Below are 22,350 nucleotides of genomic sequence, written 5' to 3' on the forward strand. Positions count from 1 at the left end.
CAATAAAATTAGTGTTTATAATTTTAAATTGATTAAAAGGAAAAGAATAAATGGAATTCTCCTTGATGCAACTTTTTTCCCTCCAGACCAGAATCTGTAGAAGCTAGCCCTGTGGTAGTTGAGAAATCCAACAGTTACCCCCACCAGTTATATACCAGCAGCTCGCATCATTCACACAGTTACATTGGTTTGCCCTATGCGGTAAGTGTCAAGCATTTCTCTAGAAGGGTATTTTTTGTATCTAGCAGTTGAAAGTATGTGTGTGGTATTGTGCTTAAAACTGAATATTTAAAAGGCATACTTGTTTTATACTAATCTAAACAGGTATATAATTTATAGTTTAATATTTCATTGTTCTAACTATTGAAGGGATTAAAATTTAAGGGGAAGTCTTTAGAGGTGTTATTATTACTATTATTTTTATTTTGTGCTATTAGTAGCTTGGTGTTAAAGTCTGTTCTTCATAAAAAGACTGTAGGTAGAATTGTACTATCTACCAATAATTTTAAGTTACAGAGTAATTCTTATAGAAAATGATATAGTTACCATTTATTGAGCACTTATGTGCCAGACTCTGGTAAGAATTTTTACATATAATACCTCATTTAATCTACAGAAAAAACTTCATGAGATAGATATAATTTTCATTTCTACTTCATAGCTGAGAAAATGAAAGCTTATCTCATTTAACTCATTCAATATTGCATAGCTAGTAAGAGGCAGAACTTAGATTGGAACAGTTGCAAAACTGGACACATATGTGATATTGAGGTACAATTATGAGAGATTTTTATTACCCTGGCCAGCATAAAAAACACTCAATTTTTAAAAATCTCCTATTAATACTTTATAGTGATAATGTCTTTTGTAGTTGTTTTGTTATTCTTTAGCCTCTGCATTCCTGAGTTTTTTGTTTTGTTTACTTCTCACATTTTGCACCTTCTTTTATCTTGAAAGTGGAGATATGTGACTATAGGACTGTGAGGATATCCTCTAATTTGGGGGTTGAGGGAGTGGAGTTTGAAGGAAATCATTGTGAGGTGACCAAGATTGTAGACTGACATTTTTACTTAGTAGTATAGTTTAATATTTAGTTTCACCAAGTCATTATTTTAGAGCTGTTATGGAAGAAATGGGCTAATTTCATCTCTTGAATATTCAAATTAAGGATTGAATTTTAACTTGCTTATTAGCTCATATCATTGTTGAAATTACATTGTGCTGTATTTATGTTCAATAATCCAGGACCATAATTATGGTGCTCGTCCTCCTCCAACACCTCCGGCCTCCCCTCCTCCATCAGTTCTTATTAGCAAAAATGAAGTAGGCATATTTACCACTCCTAATTTTGATGAAACTTCCAGTGCTACTACAATCAGCACATCTGAGGATGGAAGTTATGGTACTGATGTAACCAGGTGTATATGCGGTTTTACACATGATGATGGATACATGATCTGTTGTGACAAATGCAGGTAAAATATTTCACACCACTAGTTTATTTTTGTTTAATGAATGCACTTTAAAATGAGACTTCTGCTACTGTCATTGCAGTCTGTTTTGTTCCTAAAAAAGCCCCTATGGGAAAAAACTATCTTAAAGTTGATTAGAACTCCTCATTCTTAATGGAGTATTAGGCAGTCAGTTTTGATAATTATTCACATAGGATCACATCTCTCTTTTCACTCATGTAATAGTAATATAACTACATAACTAGTAGACAAGATAGAAATGAGAGAATTGAGTCCTTTGTATTTCCTTTGGAATTATTTGTGCTGTGTAATCAACTGTGATTTTCCAGTTTGGGGGAAATTATACATTTTGATTGATGTTTGTTTGACCTGACTCTCTCACCTCCTTTTGACTTGAACCTTGCAGCACTCTGGAGTCTCCTTGAACCAGAACCACAGTCTCCCCTCCCCCAACCCTGGTTCAACCACCAAGAAAGACCTCTTCCCCTAGAGAAGGTGTGATTGGGACAGAAAGTGGGGCTTTGTTTTCTTTTTTCTTTCTTTTTTTGTTCTGTTTTTCTTTTTTTGGTGGGAGGGAGTTGGGGAGGATGGAGAGGGAACAGTAGGATTTCAGCTTGAAAGTTACTGAGTCCATCCCCCGCATAGTGTGGGAATCAGAGTATTTAAGCAGTGCACTATAGAAGTTAAGAAATTTTGATAGCTTTACAGAATTCCCTGGGTCTGGTCTTTATGGCATAGCTTTGTTACTTATTTGAAATAGTCCAGCATATATAAATATTTGAGTGTGAGTGTAAATATGCATCCCACAGCCAAATATAAGTTAGTTTGCATTATTTTGTAATAGTGTTCCCATTTATTAGGTTAAGTTATTAGGGCTTGGGTGTTATTGATTATAAACATGCAGTTAGGGTTATATTTCCAAAAGTTCATTTACCTGTCTTTGCTAAAAGGGGAAAAGTAGTTTTAAGTGAAATATGAAATTTGATACCATTTTTAAGGGAAGTTGTTACTTTAATATTTGAGTTAATATTAATAAAACCATATTGTGGTACTCTTCAAATTTAAAAATAAATTCTCATTTCCTGTGACACCTATCAGTACCACGAGCAGTCACTTAAGTAAATTTATTCATGAGGTAAATTTAAAAATAACCAGTATTAACTTGTTTTCCTCATTATTTTTAATTAGCTACTTATTAGAAAATATCAATTCATATTTTAACCAGTAATATAAAAGTGGTTTCTTTTAACTGGTTTTGTCTAATGTGATAGATTACATTACCATTTTCAATGTTTTTATTTTAATGCACAATCTAAACAGTGTTTTTTTTTTTGGTTTAATTACAACGATCTATATATAATATAGTTATCCCTACTAGAAAATAGTGAAATAGTCTTTAGGATTTATACTTATCTATAAATTTTTAAAGGACCAATTTACCCTTTTTGGGTTACTCAAGGTATTTGCTTTTCAGTGTTCTCTTTGTTAGGAATCTATTTTTTTATCATTCTATTTTTCTGCTTCACCTGTAGTATATAGCAGGGCTTAATCATTTCTCCTCTGTTCTCGTTTGACATTGCTTCTATGTATTTTCATGTTTCTGTTGCCCATACTCATCTCTTTCAAGTGTGACTCAGATCATTTACTCATTTTCTAGTTTTTTTTCTTCTGTTGTCTGCATGACATCATTGCTCACCCCCCCCCCAAATTTAAATTAGTAATTTGTTATTCTGACCATCCTTGTTAGGTGCTCTGCCTTTTGTTTTGTTTTGGTTTTTTGCTTTCCCCCCACATCTTTGATATGTACATATCATTGCCTTCCACATTCTACCAGTTCTTGTCCCAAGGTTCTCAATTAAGAAGTGAAGAACAATATGATAACTTTAATTTAATAGCTTTGTATGTTAGAAGTGGCTAATTACTATATAAAAGATTAAGGCCTTTTAGAAACAGGCATATATATCAATTTTAGACCAATCAAAATCTTGGCAATAAAATACAATAATAATAACATAGAGAAGTTTGCCTCAATCTGGACCATGTATTCCATTAAAAATAATTAGAGAACAGAGAACAGATTTAATCTCTGTCCTCATGGAATGTTTATTGGATTCTTTAACTTCATGTTCTCTGCCATCATTCTAGTTCTGTCTTTTAACTCAGGTCTGGAATTTTGCTAAAGCCTCTTGTTTTTTCTGCTTTCAGTTTTTTTCAGAAGTATTTTTTAATTTATTGATTTCAGAGTGATGAAGGAAGGTGGGGAGAGAGAGAGAGAAACATCTGTTTATTGTTCCACTTATTGATGCATTCATAGGTTGGTTCTTGTATGTCCCCTGACAAGGGATCGAGCCTGCCACCTTGGTGTATCAGGACAGCGCTCTAACCAACTGAGCTACTTGGCCACAGCTTGCTTTCAGTTTTACTTTTTTGAATTTACAGTGTGTATCATCAAAGCATCTAGTTATTACCTGTTGCCAGTTAGAGGAAATCTACACACATCTTGACATTCCAAATTTTATATAATCTGACTACACATTACTAATCTGTGTTCATCCTTCTCTGTTTTTCAAAATGAACATTCCTCTTCATAGATGTTAAGCACTTTCTGGCTGTTGCTCCTCCTACCTGCCTACTTGAAGAAAACATTGCTACAATAACGAATCTTTTCTTCCTAATTTCCTAAACAAGGTTCTATTTAAGTTCACTGTTCTCCAGGGTGCTTTTTCCATTAACTCCAAGTAGTATGGCCTTCTCTACTTTGTGATTGCTAATAATATTTATAATGTATATCTTTTACAGTTTAAAATTATATTTTCTTTACAAACTTTCATTATATATAATCTTAAATTTGTCCTCTTTTAAAAAAGATTTATTTATTTTTAGAGAATGGGGAAGGGAGGGAGAAAGAGAGGGAGAGAAACAACAATGTACAAGAGAAACATCAATCGGCTGCCCCCACACTCACACCCCCAACTGGGGGCTTGGCCCCACAACCCAGACATGTGCTCTGACCAGGGATTGAACCAGAGACCCTTCAGTCTGTGGGAGGACGCCCTCCCCACTGAGCCACACCAGTCAAGGGCTGTCCTCTTGTTTTTACATCTCAAAGTTTTATCTCCCTCAGGATCTATTTTTATGAATTTCTCACAGCACATTTTGGTACTTTTACAGTACTAAAGTCAAAGTAGGCACCTAAGTAGTAGTTAAATGGAATATCAAATCTTCATTTAAGGATGATTTTAAAAATACTTTATATGTTCTGCTGTTTTTTTTTCTTTTTAAGTGTTTGGCAACATATTGACTGCATGGGGATTGATAGGCAGCATATTCCTGATACATATCTATGTGAACGTTGTCAGCCTCGGTAAGTTGTACATACCAATAAAATTGCCAGTAATTTTACTTAGATAATCTTTAGTTAATAGAAGTTATGTATGAATTCTAGATTTAAAAAATGAATGGATATTTTATCAATTCTAGATACACTTTTAATTTTTATGGGGTTTTTTTTTTTTGCATTCTGACACCTCGAAAATCAGGAAAAATCTTCCCATTGGTTTACTTTGTAGCATTTTTACTTTATTAATGATGCTTAAAGTAATAGTGCATCTTCTAAGTGGTGGCATGTTTTTTTACTGGAATGCACTATCTTAAAGAGTTACTAGGAGGACATTGCCTTAGTTTACAGAATTTTGTAAATTGATACTATCTTTCCGCCTGTTGCAGTAATGTTTCTCCCTGACCCATTTTGGTGTTTTTAAAAAATCTTTTTATTATGGACATTTTAAATCTGTATAAAAATAAAATACTATAATGAACTTGCATATTTCCACCACCCTTCTTCAACAATTGTCAGCAATCTCTTTTCATTTATATTGCCATGTGTTTCTTCTCCCCTTCACATACTATTTTAATGTAAATCCCAGATATATTATTCCATTCATATATATCATATGTATTTAAATATATATTTATGTATATAAAAGAATTATTTTAAAATAATCATGACCATAAAACCATTATCATACATGGAACAAAATCTATTATCTTTTAGCCACTGCTAAAATGCTGATTGATTGATATACATCTCCTAAGTCCAGAGTAACCTAAACCTACTCCTCTTACCCCACCAACCCCAGTCTCCTTTAAAGTCATTCTTTACATCCATTAATTTATTAAGGGCTGCACGTTAGTGACTTGTTAATTTTATTGCTCATCACGTATTAGCTGAAATATTCTATAGAAAAACATGTCCCCATACTAACTGTTCAGTTCTTTTAAGGTATATTTCAATGAAGAAAGACAGGATGGATGCTTTGGATTCTTAGCCTCTATTTACCAGTTTTTAGAATAATGAAAAAAGATTTTAAGTATCATTATGAACTCAGAGATTGAAACATACTGGATGTCAGTCTATTAGATCTTTGTTGATGTTCAAATTTTGCCCCATTTTTGGTTGATGGGAACCTCTTCAGGTTGGCTCTTAGGTCATTTCGACCGTACCCTAGTAGTGCTTGATAGTTTTTGTGCTGCCTGATATGACAAGATGTCTCAAGCTTATCTTATACTTCTGTTCCCCAAAATCAGAATTGGTTTTCAAGATCAGAATCTCAAAGAGGTAGTCATGCTTCTTCCTATTAGACTGATCACTGTTCCCACATCTGTTTTAGCAGACAAAGCTAGGAAATGTTTTGTCTCTTTATTTTTAAGATAAAATACATCAGTTTATACTGATAATTGCAATTACATTTTGGAATACAGGGAAAAGGAATAAATTTTGTTTAACCTTCTTTGTACTGAGATAAAGTTGGTATATAATGTTATGTAAGTTTCAGGTGTACATCATTGTAATTCCACATCTATATGCCACTTAACCATTTCTCTGTTTCATCTATATCTCCTTTTATCCTAGTTCTCAATAACACAGACATTAATGTAATTAGAATAGCATAATTACTGGTACTCACTTTCTTAATCCCATAGAACACAACAGTTTCAATTGTAGTAATGCCAACGCTAGTACCAACAATGTGATTAGGTAAAACAGTTTAGATTTTTTATTCCTTAGTTTTCCCAAAGGATTTATTGTTAATTTATTGTATTTAAAGTCTCCTGAGAAAATTGTACTTTGTGGTCATAACACCAACTGGATACAGAGTTACGCTGATTTTATTAGTTTTATTTTGATTTTTAAAAATTAGACCTTCTAGTTGTAAATTCATATGCAGTTGTGAAGTAATACAGAGATCCTGTGTATCCCTCACCAGTTTTTCCCAGTAATATCCTACAAAACTATCAATACGGTACAACAAGAATATTGACAAAACATTTTCATCATAAGGATCCCTCATGTTGTCTTTTATAGTGATTTCAACTTCCCACCTCCTGCCCCTCCTGTCCCTGACCTCTGGTATCCATTAAGCTAAACTCAGTTTCTGTAATTTGTCATTTCAAGAATTTTACATGAATAGAATCATACAGTTAGGACCTTTGGGGATTGGCTTTTTTTACTCAGTGCAATTCCCTGGAGAGCAGCCAATTTGCTGCGTGTATCAGTATTTCATTCTTTTTTACCGATGAGTAGTGTTCTGTGGTGTATATATATATACCACAGTTTGTTTAACCATTCACCCATTAAAAAACATTGGGTTATTTCTACTTTTTGATTGTTACAAATGAAGTTGGTAGGAACATTTGTGTACAGGTTTTGAACCTAAGTTTTGTTTTCTCTGGGATAAATGTCTGAGAGTGAAATTGCTTAGTCATATGTTAGTTTAATACAATATTATGGAACTTTTTTGTAGAGTAGTTGTACCAGTTTACATTCCTACCAGAAATATATGAGTAATCCTATAGTTGTTTTTATTTTTAAGGATTGCTTTTTGTACTGTGTTTCTATAATTATATATTGGTATAATTATTCAAGAAGAGTCCCATCATTCTGAAGTCACATATTTAAAACAAAGTATATTCAAGTAAGTCTAATTTCTGTCCCTGTTCCTTGTACCCCCAAAATAGCAATTTTTAAAAAATACCATTTTTCCATTGTTTTCTTACTAGAATCAGATATGTATTTATTTGTATTCCCCTCCTTACCTAGGTAAGCAGTATCATATGGAGTTTTTGCCACATTTCTTTTTTTCTCTTAAAAATATATGCTGAAGATCACTAAATAGTATATAGAGATTGACTCGTTTCTCTCTATTGCTTCAAGGTTGTCCATTTTTTTCATGTACTGTAGTTTATTCATCCAGTCCCCTTTGAATGGACATTTGAGTTGTTTCCAGTCTTTTGTCATTGGAAATAGAAACAAGATTGTTCAATAAAAGGGCAAATATAAATGCAAAGTTTTGTTAGATATCACCAAATTTCCCTCCATTAGGAGCTGTACCATTTTGAATTCCCACCAATAATGGATAAGCATGTCTATTTTCCCAAGCCTCACAATAGAGTGTTTGACAGACTTGGATTTGCCAGTTTAACTAGGTGAGAAATGGTAATCTTAGCATTATACTTTCCATTTCTTTACTATGAGTGAGGCTTTTCTGAGTGATTTTGTTTTACTTTATAAGACCAAGGATTTTTTGATGGGGTAAATATCTGTTGATGAATTCAGTAAGAGTTGATTAAAAACTCACCTGTAGGTAGGGCAGTCTGTTGAGCAATTTCTGCTTATCTCATTCTGTGATGACTAGGATAGTTATCAGTGATGCAATAGGATAGTTACTGTACATATCCTAGTAGACCTAAGGCAAGCCTGTTACTGTGCTGTAGGCATTTCAGTCTAGAGCCCTTATTCTTCCATCTAAAAATAACAATCTAGTGTTATTTGACCTCTAGACTAATAAGTAAGAGATTAAAACATGAGGGAGAGAAGTAAAACAATTACTATTTATGATGTAATGTATTTTATGAGTAGAGGCTGGAAGAGGTTAATGAAATATTTTACTTAATTGTTAAACGTTTTGCGTTTATTATTTCAAAAGTGAAAATAATTTTAGGCAAATGGTATAATGCAAATAGATTCTAATTTAGTATCATACATTTCTTTTAAGAAATTTAATTTGTAATTTTTGTTACATATATTGCATTGTTAACATTTTTTCCAGACTTCTTGCTTTAAATATTAAATATTCAATTGTAGTGACTAAACTGGCATCAAATGCTAATAATGCTAGATTAAGTTCAGTGCAAGGCAAGGGATAGGACATATATTTTATACTGTTGGTTTTCCAGTGAGAATATTAGAGAATTTGTAAGTTTATCACATTAAAAACAGATTTGCTTTATATCTAAATTCATGAAAGTTTGATAAATAATAATCATGTTAATATTTTAATGTAGGAGTTTGGATAAAGAGAGGGCGGTGCTACTACAACGTCGGAAAAGGGAAAATTTGTCAGGTGGGTGAAAAGGATCTGTACTGAATTAGGATTAGTGTGATTGAGAGAATAAGTGGCTTGCATATTTTTAGTTGTATGTAAACACTTTACTTGATATATATTGATTATATATAATTTACCATCTCAAATACAGATTTTAAATGTGGAAACTAGAGGACACTAAAATAAAAATTTTAAATCATTCATAGCTTTCTACATATAGGTAACCTATTGATTTAAAGAAGTTAAAATATATTTGCTCTTCAGAAAAATGGGGATCCATTAGTTTATGATTTGGAATCACGTTCCTTTCATTTTTAGGAACAGAATTTAGAAGTATAACATTTGATACAACTTTCATTTTAGTTTAAAACATGTTGATGCCAATATAGGTGGTTTTTTGTTTTGGGGTTTTTTTTTTAAGTTTTATTTATTTTTAGACAAAGGGGAAGGGAAGGAGAAAGAGAGGGAGAGAAACATCAATGTGTGGTTGCTTCTCACGTGCCCGCAACTGGGGACCTGGCTTGCAACCCAGCTATGTGCCCAGACTGGGAATCCAACTGGTGACCCCTCAATTCACAGGCTGGTGCTCAATCCACTGAGCCACACCAGCCAGGGCGAGGTGTATTTGAATAACGAAAGTTTATTGAACTACTCCTGTTTGATTGACATTTGGGTTATTTCTAGTATTTTTTGTTTTTAATACAAATAGTACCTTCAACAAAACCCTCTTGGATAAGTCTTTTGTCTTTTGCCATTTTCTCTTTGGATTGATCCCTAGAAATGCGAGTGTTGGGCGAACAGGTTGTGTACATAGAATTTTTCTAGATCTGGCTACCTTTTGGAGTGAATTTTGAATTTCCACTGGCAATGTATGCTGTGTATTTCCCACAGTCACTCCAGCTCAGTGTGTTGTCAGACTTTTGTATCCTTTCTAGTTTAATGTATGACTACTGACATTTGTAGCTTGCATTTCAAGGTATCTTAATATGAATGAAGTAAGTGAGGAAGTGAAAAAAAAGTTTATTCTTCAGAAAGATGGATATATAATAGTTTCTCATGCGGAATGCTCTTTCATTGTTTGAAATAGAAGTATTTTACGTGCATTAATTTTTATTTTGCTTTTGAAGATGGTGATACTAGTGCAACTGAGAGTGGTGATGAGGTTCCTGTGGAATTATATACTGCATTTCAGCATACCCCAACATCACTTACTTTAACTGCTTCAAGAGTTTCTAAGGTTAATGATAAAAGAAGGAAAAAAAGTGGGGAGAAAGAACAAAACATTTCAAAATGTAAAAAAGTAAGTTTTTCATTTTTTTAGATGAGTAAGAAAGTGGTGGGAGCTGAAAGGAATTTTACAGGAACTACTGTATTTTTTATATCCTTTCAATGTTTAGCAAATGTTTTTCTATGGTTGTAATGGTGATCACACAGAAAACTTAGACTTTTTCTTAGCATTATATCATAAACATATTTCATGTTCTTACATAATCTGTATTCTATTTTTAATAGCAGAATAGTATTCTGGTAGATGACTTTATTTACTTAAACATTTCCCTAGTTTTTATGATATTGGTTACACCAAACTTTTTGTTATTGTGAGACTTCAGTAAAAAGCTTCAGTAAACCGACTGATTGTTAAGTTTTAATTATATCCAAAACTCAAGAATTCCATTTTATTTCAGGCCTTTCGTGAAGGATCTAGGAAATCATCAAGAGTTAAGGTAAACATGTTAAATTTAAACCCTTAATAGCAGCTGTCAATTATTCAGGAGTTTACTGTTACTTTTTCATAATTTTTGTGCTTTTTTTCATTTGTATGTAATTTCATTGCTTATTGTTTTTATCAGAATTGGAGCCATAGAGAATTCTAATCGGATAAATATACCACTCTGAGTTTATTAACACTGTTTAAAAACAGCCAAAATGAGGCGATATATCAGCAATTTCTAATATTAAAATTTTGAGTAATCTGAATTTCAGTTATTGCATTCCATGTCCCCAGTACATTAGGTGTTAATATACTAGACATATGAATGCAAAATCACATTTGGAATTTGAAAATTTACTTCTTTGCATAGTTCAGATTCCAGTGATTTAGTTATCAGTTGTTATAAAATACTATAAAATCATCATAGATCCACCATGTAAGACTAGTCACTTATATCTTGAATTAATTACAATAAATCCTCAATTTTGTAGATGCTAAGATTGCTGAGAGAAGCAAGGTTCCCCACCCCTGCCTCTCTCTAAGAGATAGGTTTGTGTTGAATCACAGAGGTCAGCTGTACAGTGTTACTATAGCTTTTAAATTAGGCAGTAAAGACTAGTGGGTTTTTCACATTGTCAGATGTTAAAATAGGATGTGGGGAGCATGTTACAGTATATTTGTTATTCACATGGTATGATTATTCAGTGATTATTCATAATAACTATTCATAATAATTCATTATTTCACATGCCTAGAAAACAAATCATTAAACAGTTGTACAGTGATTCTTTTTGGGTGTTTTTGTCTTGCTTAAGAATGTTAATGCATGGTGTCACTTAGCATACATTAAGTCCAAAGTTTCATGAAACGTTCTTTGTATTACAGTTAGGATTTTATACTTACTATGTTAAACTTGGTTTTATGGTATTTTCTCTGACACAGAATAGAGATTTGAAAAAGTTTTTGGATTAAGCTGTTAGAAAAATTGGTACTCCAGCAATTCTCCTTTCTTCCCAATTTATCTAATCACTTCAATAGCAGGCCTAATGAGGAAGAAGCATGTTTTACTTAGCTGAAATATTTTCATTTATTACATAGAGTGGTGAGTCTTTGTGCACTTTTTTTTTAAAAGATTTTATTTATTTATTTATTTTTTTAGAGAGGCAAGGGAGGGAGAGAGAGAGAGAGAGAGAGAGGGGGCGGGGGAGAGAGAGAGAGAGAGAAACATCAATGTGTGGTTGCTGGGGGTTATGGCCTGCAACCCAGGAATGTACCCTGGCTGGGAATTGAACCTGCGACACTTTGGTTCGCAGCCCGCGCTCAATCCACTGAGCTATGCCAGCTAGGGCCTTTGTGCACTTTTAAAAATAGCTTTTTCTTACCTTGAAGATATCTTTAAAATCATTACAGTTTTAATCTATAATTCTCTAGCATTTATAAGGTTCGAGAAATATAGAAGAGCTGTATTAAAGATATACCATGTCAGTATAGAGGGGTTTTTTCGGGGGGTGGCAGGGGGAGATGCAAAACAGAAAAATTTGAAAACTGGATAGATGTCTTTTGAAAAGCTGAGAGAAGACTTAACATGTACTGTCTCATTTGTATAAATATCTGTTCTATATCAAGTGATCATTATGGTATAGAATAGGTAAGTACATAAAATATCAATTAGTGAAATCTATCCCCACCAAATAGTTGAGCAACTTACTATATAGTTGATGCTGGGGTTACAGATGTCAACTCCCTATGCAGTTAAAAATTCGAGTATAACTCGAGACTCCCCCAAAACTTAAGTTGTCATTTAATGTCCGAGGAGACTTGGTTCCAGGGTGCTCCAGAGATATCAAGTCCCCTATATAAGATGGCATAGATCAGTGCATACAGTCAGGCCCTTGCATCCACAGACTCCCAACCATAGATTGAAAACAACATAGGTATTTATTGAAAAAAATCCACATATAAGTGGAACACAATTCAAACCTGTGTTCATGGTTCAATTGTAAGTTGCTTTACTGTAGAAAAGAATATGGAAGGTTGACTGATAGTAAATTTTAGTGTTTCTTTATACATGTAAATGTCTAACAGGATATATAAGGGTCTTTGTGAAATCTGTATATGATGTTAAAATTTCAGTTATTTATAGATAATGTCAGTCTCTAAAATAAAAAATTTCACATGCTGCCTTTTAGGTTGTTCATATAGAAAAAAATTGATTCTCAAAGTTTCATGTTGTAGAAAGAAAACAGTGAATGGCATTTACAACTAAATTGAAATTTCACATGTTAAATGTTATAAATTTGAATTATGCTAATAAGATAAAATATATGTTCTTGTTATCAGCATTAATTGATTTTTATCCAAAGATTGCAAGAAAGAGTTATTCATGGGAGTTCTGGTTTTAATAAATTTTTTAAATGTATGGTAACTGTGCTTTTCTATAAATTGCGTCCCAGTGGAAAAAAATCCCCATTTTGTTTTGTAACATTAAGAAGAAACGCAGTAACTTTATTACTTGGCATTTATTCTTATCTTACAGGTTTTAATAGGGGCTATAGAGGAGGAGTAAGCACTTAAGCTTGAAGGTCCTTGCCCTCATTATGAATTTAGGCTATGGACCATTTTGATCATTTCACATTCTGTAAAACATTCACATGTCAGATTTATACTGTGGACAACTGGAATTACACTAAATTAAGATATCAAAATACATTTTTGTTATAAAACGTTAAAATTTTAGTATATAAAAATAAGTTTATACTTAATATGCAGTATGTGTAGTTTACATAATAATCACACATTTATCCGGCTCAATAGAACTGTGAGTACAGAATAGATATTGTCAGTCTCTAAAATAAAAAATTTCATTTGCTATCTTTTTTTAACCATTAGTTGACAGTGACTACAAATCTTTGGGTTTGCAATTTTATTGATAGCCTCTATTAGCTACAGTAGTGACAATGAAACTTGAATTTCTACTATTCCATGTTAACTCAGCTTTCCTCGGTTTTCCAACTCATGTTTGTGTAGCATGCAGTATAAAAATGTAGTAAACTGGTCATTTATGGTCGTCTCTTCACTAGGACCAACTTAGCCTAATATTATTTCTAGTTTATATTTTGTATGGATTGTTATTTATTTTGTGCATATTATGTGTGTATATATAAATACTTTAAGTCCAGATACTGATGCTTAATTTGCTGTGATTTTAGGGTTCAGCTCCAGAGATTGATCCTTCATCTGATGGTTCAAATTTTGGATGGGAAACAAAAATCAAAGCATGGATGGATCGATATGAAGAGGCAAATAATAACCAGTATAGTGAGAGTGTTCAGAGGGAGGCACAAAGAATAGCTCTGAGATTAGGCAATGGAAATGACAAAAAAGAGATAAATAAATCAAATCTAAATACCAACAATTTGCTCTTCAAACCTCCTGTAGAGGTAAATATATATATCATTTGCCAAAAAGTAATAAAACAAAACCCTTTTTCTACTGTATATCTTAAGTAGTTAGATTAAAGGAATTCAAGTTTAATTAATCTTAATATTTCTCTGATTTTAGAGCCACATACAAAAAAATAAGAAAATTCTGAAATCTGCAAAAGATTTGCCTCCTGATGCACTTATTATTGAATATAGAGGGAAATTTATGCTAAGAGAACAATTTGAAGCAAATGGATATTTCTTTAAGAGGTATGTTCATTTATTTCTCCATAGTAGTTTTTTATTGTTATATATTCAATATTGGCTATTTTAGCGAGATGCTGTGTTTATATGTACTTTGTTTTCATAAGTGATCATTTTATATTTAAAATTGTAGTGTAGTTGAACAGTGACCTTTGAACTGTAATAAAACATAACAACATAAAAATGCAGAGATATATTCATCAGTCTCTTACCCATTTTTATTTTGCTGACACACAAAAAAAATCTACTTCAAAGATAAACTGCAGCAATATAGGTGTATGTTAATTAAAAACTAGATTACCTGAAATTAAAGGAACTGTATCAATCCAGGACCTTTCCTAATTTCTTATAATACACTTGCTAGAACTTGAAAAGACTATTAGTGACTGTCACAGGCAAAAGCCGCTTCCTCTTAATTAGTTTTGATTTGGTTTTACATCATTGCCACCATTTTCAACTCATACTTTTCTGGGTGTGGAATGGCTTTGGAGACCTTTTCTGTGGTTTGTAATTTTGGGGGGAAATTGATGCAATCCTGTCATAGCCATGCTTTGCTGAGGTATAGAAGTATTATGTTTGTATCTCTAGGGAGATAACATTCTCAGTCTGTATACTAAAGTTATTAAAAATATTTCTCGTTTATATTTCTTGTTGTTTCTTGAGTTTTTACTTAAGATACAAAAGATATAGGGGACTCCTTCCCTTTTATGTAGCAGATTTGACTGAAACAGTGTTATAAATGAAACACTTAAATGCACTATGAGATGGGTACTTTAAAGCCATCCAGTTATGAGTACTTCCTTTTTATGTTTCTTTGTAAATTTGAGTTTCCACCTCCAGTTAATTACCTTTGATTTATGTAAGGTTATAGGAACAGATAAAAATATTACTAGCATGAACTAACCTGTGGTTAAGAATAGGTTCTGCTATCAAACTGCTTTATAATTCAACTCTTGGCTTTACTACTTACTGTGAGTCTTTTAGAAGTTTCCTTAAATTCAAAATATTAATAGTTTATAATACATTTCTTTCTTTGTAGACCATACCCTTTTGTTTTATTCTATTCTAAATTTCATGGGCTAGAAATGTGTGTTGATGCAAGGACTTTTGGGAATGAGGCTCGGTTCATTAGGCGTTCTTGTACACCCAATGCAGAGGTAAGCTTATAGAAACCTTTTTTTGAGATGGGTTGGGGGTATGTGCAACCTGAGTATTAACCCCAGTACTTTGGGATAGCTTAAAAACACTTATTAACCATTGTTGCTTTTTATACTACAGCATCTTTCCATTGTGAAAAGTTAGGTGATATTGGCTTTGTACTCTTAAAAATTAATACTTTGCACATTAAAGAAATTGTGATGTTCCTTCTAAGAGGAAATATTAGAGCTTCTGTTTTATCCTAGAAGCTCTATAAATGTGGGTCAAATACATGTTCTGATTTGATCAAGATAGATGACAACACCAAAAGCTGAAGTAGCTTTTGTACATGCTACAATAAAATTGTGTTTTAATGTGGAAAAATACACTTTCAATTTTGTAGTTATACAGTATTAGTTAAGAATGTGGATTTTGAAGCCAGACTTACTAGATTCATGCCTTCTCATTGACTAACTCAATTTACAACCTTGTCTATGCTTCAGTTTTATCTGTAAAAAGGAGTTGTCATGTAAAGTACCTAGAACAGTGTCTGTCATAGAAAAGTATAGGATTAACTGTACCGTTATTGCATTTCATCAAATCAAAGATACTGCCACTTTAAAAACTCCCAATTTCAGAAAACATTATGCTAAGCAAAACAAGCCAGGCAGTGAAAGGTGAGATCATACCATATGATCTCACCTTTAACAGGAACCTAAACAACAAAGAAACAAGCAAAATATAACCAAAGATACTGAAACAGAGGACAGGTTGACAGTGACCACAGGGGAGAGAAGAGGGAATTTCAGGGGACAATGGGAAGGGTTTACAGGAACAAATTTAAAGGACACATGGACAAAAACAAGGGGGAGGGTGGTAATGGGAGGGTTGGGAGGGTGGGCTGGATTGGGAGTAAAAGGGAGAAAACTGTGCTTGAACAATGATTAAAATAAAATTTTAAAAAAACCTCCCAATTTCAGAGATACTAAAAGGTGAAAAAATATGCATTGTAGAGTTGATGAAATATGGTTTCTTTTTAATACTTCATAGTGGGTTGTAGAGTTTACATCAAACTTGCATTGATGTTATCTTTTTCTCAGTTGATAACCACTGATTTATAGTTACAAGTCTTGTAATTAATGCCATATTTTCTGTGTTGTATTTGTGAATTACTTTGAAGAGTTTTCAAAATTGTAGGGTAAGATGCTTCTAAGGTAGAAAATAACCTATAGAAATATCTTTTTATAGATGTTACTCTTTTAATTAACAGGTGAGGCATGAGATTGAAGATGGAACCATACATCTTTACATTTATTCTATACAAAGCATTCCCAAGGGAACTGAAATTACTATTGCCTTTGATTTTGACTATGGGAACTGGTAAGTTCAAATCTGTAAATACGTTATCTGTTGTTTCAAAATAGTTCCTTAATGTCCTCAAAAAACTAGTTTGTCTTTTTTTTTATAGCTTTTTATTTATTTTTTTTTTATCATAAGACAAAGAACTTGAAAACAAGCAGTTTGGTATCCAGATCCATTACAGCAATGCTGCTTAGTTCTTTTACAAACTTTTCTTAATTACTATTGTAATGAAAATGCTAATGGAAATTGTGATTGGTAATCCTAATTCAGCCATACAACACTGACCTTGTTTTGTTTCGTTGTTTTTTTTTTAAAGATTTTATTTTTAGAGAAAGGAGAAGGGAGGGAGAAAGGGTGAGAAACATCAATGTGAGAGAGGAGCATCAGTCTCTTTGTTGCTTCTAGTGTGTGACCTGACCAGGAATCAAACCAGTGACCTTTTGCTTTGCAGGGTGATGCCCAGCCAACTGAGCCACACCAGTCAGGGCAAACTTTCCCTTTTTTATGACTTTGTTTATGTAGAATTTTCGCTTCTATTTTTTATTTAAGTGTAATTGGTATACAATATTTTATTAGTTATATTAGTTTCAAGTGTTCCATATACTGATTCAGCATTTTTTACCTTACAATGTGGTCACCCCACTAATTCTAGTAATACATCATGCATACATCACAATATTATTGACTATTTTCCTTCACCTTTTTCAGCTATCCCTCTACCCTCCTCCCCTCTGGGAACCATCCCTTTAGTCTCTGTATCTGAGTCTGTTTTTGCTTTGTTTTTTTATTTTTTAGATTCCACATGTATTTTTGATGAGTTTCCAAACTGTTTTTCATCATCACACCAATTTGCAGCCCCAACGACAGTGTAAAAGGGTTCCCTTTTCTCCACATCTTCCCCAACACATTATTTGTTGACTTTTTGATAATAGCCATTCTGACTGTTGTAAGGTGGTATCTCACTGATTTGCATTTTCCTTCGATTAGTAATGTTGAGCATCTTTTCATACATCTATTGGCTATCTATATGTCTTCTTTCTTTGGAGAAATGTGTTCTCATGTCCCCTGCCCATTTTTTGATTGGATTTTTTTTAAAAGTTTTGTGAGTTCCTTAATGTATTTTGGCTGTCAACCCCTTATTTGATATATCATTTGCAAATTTCTTCTCCCTTTTGGTAGGTTGTCTTTTTGTTTTGTTGATGGTTTCCTTCACTGTGCAGAAGCTTTTCAATTTGCTGAAGTCCCTATTTGTTTATTTTTGCTTTTGTTTCACTTGCTCAAGTGGACATATCCAAAAAGATAACACTCAGACTGATGTCAGATAGTTTACTACCTCTGTTTTCTTTCAGGAATTGTATGATTTCAGGCCTTACATTTAAGTCTTCAATCCATTTTTAGTTTATTTTTGTATATGTTGTAAGAGAGTTGTCCAGTTTTCCCAACACTACTTGTTGAAGAAGCTTTCATTTCTCCATTTTATGTTCTTGCCTCCTTTGTCCTTAAATAGAACTAATATTTTCTATACTTTTTAATTAAATGTAAATTATAATCTGTATGATTTTTGCATTCATCTTTTCTCATTTATTTTGTGATTTGGTTCTATTGTTGATTGCAGCTCTGGTTCATTTCTTTTCAATGTTGATGGTATTTGTCTGTTCCACTATTGGTGGACATTTAGATTTATAAACAATGCTCCTATGGCTTGTTTGCATATATACATGTTCTTTCCATGGTGGGACCTACAGGTAGAATTGCTGGGTTGTAGAATGTGCACAGCCTCAGTTTATATTAAACGTAGGGGAATGACCAGTTCATATTCCCAGTTTTACTTACTTGCTCCACTTTACTGTAAAACTTTAAAAATTGATGCTAATCCATGTGAAATGGCATCTTTTTATATTTTAAATTACATTATCCTTGATTATGAACCTAAGGATCTTTTAATCTGTGATTTTGGCTTTTCTGTCTCGTGAATTGCCTAATCATCTCTTCATTTTTTCTGTTGGGTAGTCTTTCTCTTACTGGCTTCTGTGGGGGCGCATTATAAGCATTTCAGTTCACTTCCTCCTATTCTGTATTTTATTTTTTAAATTTTGTGTGGTACCATATTTAAATTGCGGAAGTTTTTAATGTTCATTTTGGTTTCAGTCATTGAGAACTCTTCAGTATGCATCTCTATTTGATTGTTAGATTTATTACAATATTTCAAGTGTTTCCTTTTTGGCCCTTTCTCCCCTGGATGGTGGAAAATTTAAGAAAATGGCTCTGTGCTTATTGCTTTCAGAGACTGTATTCCATAATGGTTAATATAAGCTTCTTATAATCTGTCTGGTTTCCAATTCTAGCTTGGTCACTTACTAGCTATGTAACCTTGGACCAGTTTCTTGATCTCTTTGTGCCTCAGTACCTCATATATACTGTGAGAATAATACTAACCTTATGGATTTTTTGAAGATTCAGTGAGTTAACATGTGTTTAAAAGTTCCCCACACAAAATAAGTAGCTTAATACACACTAGCTGTCGCCATCATTATTTGTACTCCTGTTATCCTGAAATCAAAGAAGACATCTAGAAAGAGTTTCAAATTAGTTCCTATTAACACCTAATTTGGGGAGATGGGAGGTGTAGACCAGAAGTATTTGAATTCTGTCGAATTCCATAGAATTAGGCATTTTGACCTGTACCTTTCTACCAGTGTTGAAAGTGAATGAGTAGGAGTATTAGAAACTTCTAAAAGTCAATTATTTTTATTGTCAACAAACATTAAGCTACTTAATACATGCAAAGTGGGAGGCTTCTTTTTTTTTTTCTTGGCTTAATGTGGGTTTGGGTATTTAGTCTGTGTTCTAGATATGAACTAAATCTTGATTGTAGGGATAGAGATCAGAGCATAATGAAATATTGAGATGAAAAGTGTGGGCTCTAGACTTGGATCTGAATGGCATCCCTGCCACTTACTTATGAACTGTGTGACTTTGGGCAAGGTACTCTCTCTCTCTGTGCTTTAATTTCATCTATAAAATGAGAGTAACAATTATCACTACTGTGAAGATGAAAGATAGTAATTTTTCAAGCTTCCATTTGAAAGAGGGAACACTTAAAGAGGGGCAAAAGGAAGTGTTACCTGAATTTTTTTCAGGGTAGCTTTTTAAAGAAACCTGGTTATTGAAACAATTTATGAAGTATGAGAAAGACTAGTTAAGTTTTGGTATTTATTATATCTAGCATTTTTTAATTTAGGTCAAATTTAGGGTCAGTATTTTGTCATTTGTATGAGTGTTTATACTTTGTAACATTCTGGGGCCACTGAAGTAAGTATGGTTTTTGCTTTAATGTGAGCCACAGTATCATTTTACTGAAACAGATTCAATTTTAACTTATTGGAGTTTCTTTTCTATCAACCATTACTAGTTATCCTTATAATTACAATTGAAGGCCCAGAAATCAACTTTTATTACATTGCTTTTATAATAAAATTTTTATGATAGTTACCAGGAATGCAAATTTAATGAAAAGGAAGGATTGTTTAGTTAGTAGTAGTATACAATTTTGTGGCCTTGCAGCTTAAAATGGATTCGAAAATCTTATAGTTTTCTTATGTCTTGAATAAATATTTAACTGGTTCTCTTCCCAGTAAGTACAAGGTGGATTGTGCGTGCCTCAAAGAAAATCCAGAGTGCCCTGTTCTAAAACGTAGTTCTGAGTCCACGGAAAACATCAACAGTGGTTATGAGACCAGAAGGAAAAAAGGAAAAAAAGAAAAGGATATTCCAAAAGAAAAAGATACACAAAACCAAAATATTACTTTGGATTGTGAAGGAACAACACATAAAATGAAGAGCCCAGATACTAAACAGAGAAAGCTTTCTCCACTGAGACTATCAGTATCAAATAATCAGGTACTGAACTGTGTGCACTCTGCTGGTTCTTAATGAAAGAAGTTAACTAAGAAAAATAATTTGTCATATTTGAACCTTTATGTAAAATGGTTTAAGATTTTTAAGTCCATTCTGTTATTTAATGAAGTACTTATAAATGTAAAATACAGATTCTGCTTGAATTTAAACAGTATTTGTTAAACTACTAAGAAACTACTCACCCAGCAAATTCTTACAAAATACAAGATTTAGCTAATACTGAGTATTTTAGAAAATTCTTCCAGATTGCAGTGTCCTTGTATTCATAGTAAGTGTTTTTATTTAATACCTTAAACCATAAAATTTTCCTTCCTTTAATATTTGGGACATACTACATCAGTGTCAGACAATTTTCTTAAAAAAACAGAAGGTAATTTGGGGGGAAGGATTTGGCCTACACTTTTGCCCTTTCAGGAAACACTTTGTTGTTTGCTCTCTAAACAAATGGAAGGAGGGACCATTTAAAAGTAAAAATTAAGTCATGTTTTAACCATCTCCGGAAATAATTTTCCTGAAGTTTTAAATTGAAAATGTATCAAGCACTTGGCATTTATAGATACTGGGTTTTATGAAATAATTTATGTTTATGTTTTGGGAAGAATATAAATGTAAGGCTATCCTAACATATTTGACCTTCTAGGCTCTATGGATAAGAACATTGACTAGAACTTATCAAAAACTTGACTAGAACATTGACTAAAGCAAAAGTATTTGATTTTGAAAAACCTCTTGAAGTAGGAAACCAGTTTCAAATTTCTGAAATGAATTTAAGTAGGCTTATGATTTTTATGTAGAATTCATTGTGGTTGAAAGACCTTTAAAATAGTTTAGTGCCCTAGTTGTATCGAGAGTAGTAGTTTCCATAAATAAATTATTTCAATCTTTCAGGAACCAGATTTTATTGATGATATAGAGGAAAAAACTCCCATTAGCAATGAAGTAGAAATGGAATCAGAGGAGCAGATTGCAGAAAGGAAAAGGAAGATGGTAAGTTGGGAAGCTAGTAGCTGCTTCATGCTGTCACTTGGGCTTAGTGACAGCTGTTTTTTAATTGTTGCTGCTTTTAAGAGGCCTTGTGCAGTGTTCTTCTGTTTGAAGTTAGCAAACATCATATGCCACTGAACATTTGTTTGGCTTGGTCATTACCATTCAAGTTATTCCACTAATCTTTTATATTTTTATTGATGTTCATTAGACACTTTAGAATGTGTGGCATTTAAGAAACTTTTTAACTTTATGAAGCTGAAAACTACTAATAAATTTTAATTCCAGAGTAACTGTTGCAAAATGTCTTTTATCAGCTAAAATGTATCGTTTCTCTTAATTTATTGTAAAACAAAAATGAAATTTTAATAGCACCAAATGGTTTATGCAAAAAAAAAAAAACTTCACTGTTTGGTAGCTACTATTTCTGAAACACACCACTATCATAAGGTTTTCATTAAAATAAGTTTAATATCCTTATATTTGAAAATATTTTATCTGTATAAAAACTAAGACAAGATATTTTCTCCATGTTTATTTAGCAGTCAATACAATGTTTAGGCCACTTAAACTATTATTGTATAGTTTGAAAGACTTGAAAATGACTTTATACAACTAATGATCTTAGTATGGGTTTTCTGCAGTCCCTTTTATTTTATAAGCTCTCTTTACTGTTGTAGAGTTTTCATGCTGTA

At 32.6% G+C, this 22,350-nt stretch overlaps 1 protein-coding gene and 1 long non-coding RNA gene across 6 annotated transcripts in view; one reads left to right on the forward strand and one right to left on the reverse strand.

Moving 5' to 3' along the window:
* Positions 1-22,350, forward strand: part of KMT2E (lysine methyltransferase 2E (inactive)) — an 89,684-nt gene that overhangs the window by 47,400 nt on the left and 19,934 nt on the right. For 4 of the 5 annotated variants that reach the window (XM_028525180.2, XM_028525179.2, XM_036010740.1 and 1 more), the window contains 12 exons: positions 87-201; positions 1,246-1,475; positions 4,756-4,836; positions 8,817-8,875; positions 9,985-10,157; positions 10,543-10,581; positions 13,778-14,008; positions 14,130-14,260; positions 15,294-15,411; positions 16,662-16,771; positions 20,389-20,653; positions 21,560-21,658. In XM_028525180.2, the coding sequence (XP_028380981.1) occupies positions 87-201; positions 1,246-1,475; positions 4,756-4,836; positions 8,817-8,875; positions 9,985-10,157; positions 10,543-10,581; positions 13,778-14,008; positions 14,130-14,260; positions 15,294-15,411; positions 16,662-16,771; positions 20,389-20,653; positions 21,560-21,658 (1,651 nt within the window). Of the gene's footprint in view, positions 1-86; positions 202-1,245; positions 1,476-1,878; positions 1,968-4,755; positions 4,837-8,816; positions 8,876-9,984; positions 10,158-10,542; positions 10,582-13,777; positions 14,009-14,129; positions 14,261-15,293; positions 15,412-16,661; positions 16,772-20,388; positions 20,654-21,559; positions 21,659-22,350 lie in introns of all 5 variants that reach the window. The other variant, XM_028525182.2, reaches the window with a different exon arrangement.
* LOC118497101 lies at positions 15,847-16,653 on the reverse strand. The gene is made up of 2 exons (XR_004899651.1): positions 16,359-16,653; positions 15,847-16,016 (listed from the first exon to the last, which is right to left on the reverse strand). It is a non-coding gene; the product is annotated as an uncharacterized LOC118497101 (long non-coding RNA).

The sequence above is a fragment of the Phyllostomus discolor genome, chromosome 10 (genome assembly GCF_004126475.2).
Source record: "Phyllostomus discolor isolate MPI-MPIP mPhyDis1 chromosome 10, mPhyDis1.pri.v3, whole genome shotgun sequence".
Lineage (NCBI taxonomy): Eukaryota > Metazoa > Chordata > Mammalia > Chiroptera > Phyllostomidae > Phyllostomus > Phyllostomus discolor.